The 3,269-nt window shown below is 39.0% G+C and overlaps 1 protein-coding gene across 1 annotated transcript; it reads left to right on the top strand.

The window, feature by feature from the left end:
* Positions 1-489: 489 nt before the first annotated feature.
* LOC139191417 (uncharacterized) lies at positions 490-2,816 on the top strand. Its single transcript, XM_070812272.1, has 2 exons — positions 490-1,544; positions 1,653-2,816. The coding sequence occupies exons 1-2, from the start codon at positions 1,170-1,172 to the stop codon at positions 1,656-1,658; spliced, it is 381 nt and encodes a 126-aa protein (XP_070668373.1). The 5' UTR covers positions 490-1,169; the 3' UTR covers positions 1,659-2,816.
* Positions 2,817-3,269: the final 453 nt, after the last annotated feature.

Genomic DNA, 3,269 nt, shown 5'->3' with positions numbered 1-3,269 from the left:
CTCTTTGTTTTGTGCATATGAGGAACTAAACCCCCCTTGGCTAGGGGGGGGATTCGAAATACATGTTTATGCTTGCGTTATGATTTGATTACTTCTAATTGCGTTTCATAAGTTGTGAATTCAATTTACTTATCTATGTGGATTACATTGATTTGTGTGTGTTGGTTGAGAGTGCACGCTTAATTATCATGCATAAATTGAATGCTAGGATATAAGGAAATTTCACCTAATCGTTATGGAATTATATTCACAAGTAGTAAAGGTTGATGATCTCAATCGCGTTAAGTAAATTCTTGGCATAAGTTTCATGCAATCATAGTAACAAGTGCTTCGTCAATGCTTATGGTTTTCATAGAACTTAATGATTCTTGCTTGTATCTCTATTATGCAATCATGTAGGGGACTTGTGGGGAATGTTTTGGGTTGTCGTATGCAATCATCCAATTCAATAACGTTAGGAAAATCTGAAGGTTAATTTAAGCGGACCTAATTAACTTGGGGCATTGAGAATTCATGGTTTATTGAAAAGCAATTGGAAACCGTTTTGTATGCAAGTATAACATGTGTGGAGATGAACCCCTTAGCTAGCCTTCCATTCACCCATTTAAATCAAATTCGTTTTTACAATCTGTTCTAATTTACAAAGTTTGTTTTGTTTTTAAATTCGTCCAAAACCAATCCCCCTTTGTTTTAAAGTGTCAAATTAGTTAGTAAGTGTTTTACTTTGTATTTTTAAGTGTTTTGATTCAAGTTAAAACCCAAATTCGTCCAATTTGGTGCTTAGTGTCCAAAACTGCCCAGATTGTGTTTTTAAGGCAGTTTTGAGTGTTTTGGTGCTGTTTTGAGTCTTTTGGTTTGTTTTGGTGTTTTAAAGTTTAGTTTTGCATTCTTTGAGTCTAGTTTAGTGTTTTAAACTTGTTTTTACATATTTGAGTCAGTTTTCAAGTGATTTTGCAATCCCTCCTAATCCCCGGTTTAGAACGATCCCTACTTACATACTTTGCTACAATTGATAAAAAGCAATTTGAGTGTCAACATAATTTTCACATCAAATTTTGGCACCGTTGCCGGGGATTAGCAACTTTGCTAATCCCTTGGATTGTTATTTTCGTTTTTCTTATTAGATCAGATTCTTATGTTATTTTGTTTCTTGTTTTAGGTACTTGTTTATGACTCGGAGTTCTAATCCGGTTCAAGAACATATTTTAGACTTTGACGACGATTTTGAGCGTGAGTTGAGACGAAAGAGGAAGAACCCGGAACCTAGTGAATCAAGTGCAAGTTCCGAGTCCGTTTCTGAAGTTGAAGAGGAAGTGGAAGACATGGCAGCGGACAACCGAACGATCAAGGAGCTTTCCACTTCGGGATTGGATAATGCCGCACCTCTATGTATCCAGTACCCTAGGGTGGCTCAGGACAAAACTGCCGAGTTCGAATTGAAGTCAAGCTTGTTACATCACATTCCGAAGTACCATGGGCTGTCCATGGAAGATCCAAACAAGCACTTGAAGGAGTTTGAAGTCGTTTGCTCAAGCATGACTCCGGTAAATGATAGGAGCATATTTATGCGCCTTAGTTAGCTGGTTCTTATGCATTTTTGTTATGGTTTCTTTGTTAAAGTAGTCTTTTAAGCTACTTTCTTGTGTTTTCAGGTTTAGCGGACGTATTACATGAAATGATGCAATTTGGAGCTTTTGGAGCAAAAAGTGAGCTTGAAGTGAAAAGGACATGCTTGGAACGCAAGGTTGGGATGGAATTGAAGAGTTGAAGATTTGAGGTTTCCTACTTGAAGTAGGAAAGCTATGCCTAAAAGTTTCCATTTTGGGTCGATCTTTCCTAAATCGGAATTGGCAACCAAAGTTTCTAAAAGTTGGAAGTTTCTATTCTTGGAGGTTTCCATTTTCGAGAGTTTCTATTCTTGGCGTTGGGCTTTTAGATGACCTAAACCCAAATTTCCTTGTGGACCTTCAACCCATGCCGAACCCTAGGGCCTAATCATCTAAAATCTGCCATGTTAAACCCTAGTCCATTCCTCCTAAACCCAAGCCGCACCTTTCCATCCTAGAAGCCTATTTTACAAACCCTAGCCCATGTTCACTTAAGTGCCGCACCTAACCCTAGCCCATCTGATTTCATTAGGGTTTTAGGTGCTTATATATTTGTGTTTTACCACCCTAGCCGAACTTCATCTTCCCTCTCACTAAAAATCAGAAAACCATCTCCCTTTCCCCATCTTGCCGCAGCCACCATCACCAAAACCATCTCTTGCCGCAGCCTTTAGTCCATTCCAGCCACCATCCTCCACCTTTAGACACCATTCCACACCTCCATAACTCTTTCCCACACCTTGCCGCACCACCCTACCATCCTAACTCCCTTCTAAAAACCAAAAACACATCCAGCAAACTCCATTCACGCCAGAACCTGTCCCTCACCTTTGCCGAGCCCAACCTACACCCAAATCCATATTCTCTGACCCCAAACCTTCCTAGCCGTGCCCTACACCTATCCTAGATAGTTTTCCACCATTCTCCCTCATCCAAAGTCATCCAAAACCATTCAAAAAACCCCCTAAACCCTCTCTGCCGCAGCAAGGAGAAGAAGAAAGAGGAGCTTCCTGTGCAGATTTCAAAGTGGACTTCTTTGGCATTTTAGGTGTAATCTTTCTTATGTCTTTGATGTTTCAATTCAATAAACTTTGTGTTGTGAGTATGAGGAACTAAACCCCCTTAGTTGGGGGGTGATTCGAAACCATGTACATGCTTGCAATTTGATTCGATTACATTCAGTTGTTATTTCATAAGTTGTGGATTCAATTCGTTCATCTATTTGATTGATACTTATTTATGTATGTTGATTGAGAGTGCACGCTTAGTTTTCATGCATGAATATGATGCTAGATTATGAGGGAGTTTCACCTAATAGTTACAATCTTATAATCACAAGTAGTGAAGATCGCTTGAAAACGATCGCGTTGAATGAATTCTTAGCATAAGTTTCATGCAATTCATAGTAACAAATGCTTCGTCAATGCTTATGTTTTTCATAGAACGTAATGATTCTTGCTTGTATCTCTATTATGCAATTCATGTAGGGAACTTGTAGGGAATGTTTTGGGTTGTCGTATGCAATCATCCAACTTAATAACTCGTGGAAAAACTGAGGGTTAATTAGTGCAATTCACGGTTAACTTGGGGCGTTGAGTATTCATAATTTATCGGAAGAACAACTGAAAATCGTTTTGTTTGCAAGTGTGACATGTGTGGAGA

This window comes from Malus domestica, chromosome 14 (assembly GCF_042453785.1).
Source record: "Malus domestica chromosome 14, GDT2T_hap1".
NCBI lineage: Eukaryota > Viridiplantae > Streptophyta > Magnoliopsida > Rosales > Rosaceae > Malus > Malus domestica.
This window is presented reverse-complemented; position numbering and strand designations above follow the sequence as displayed.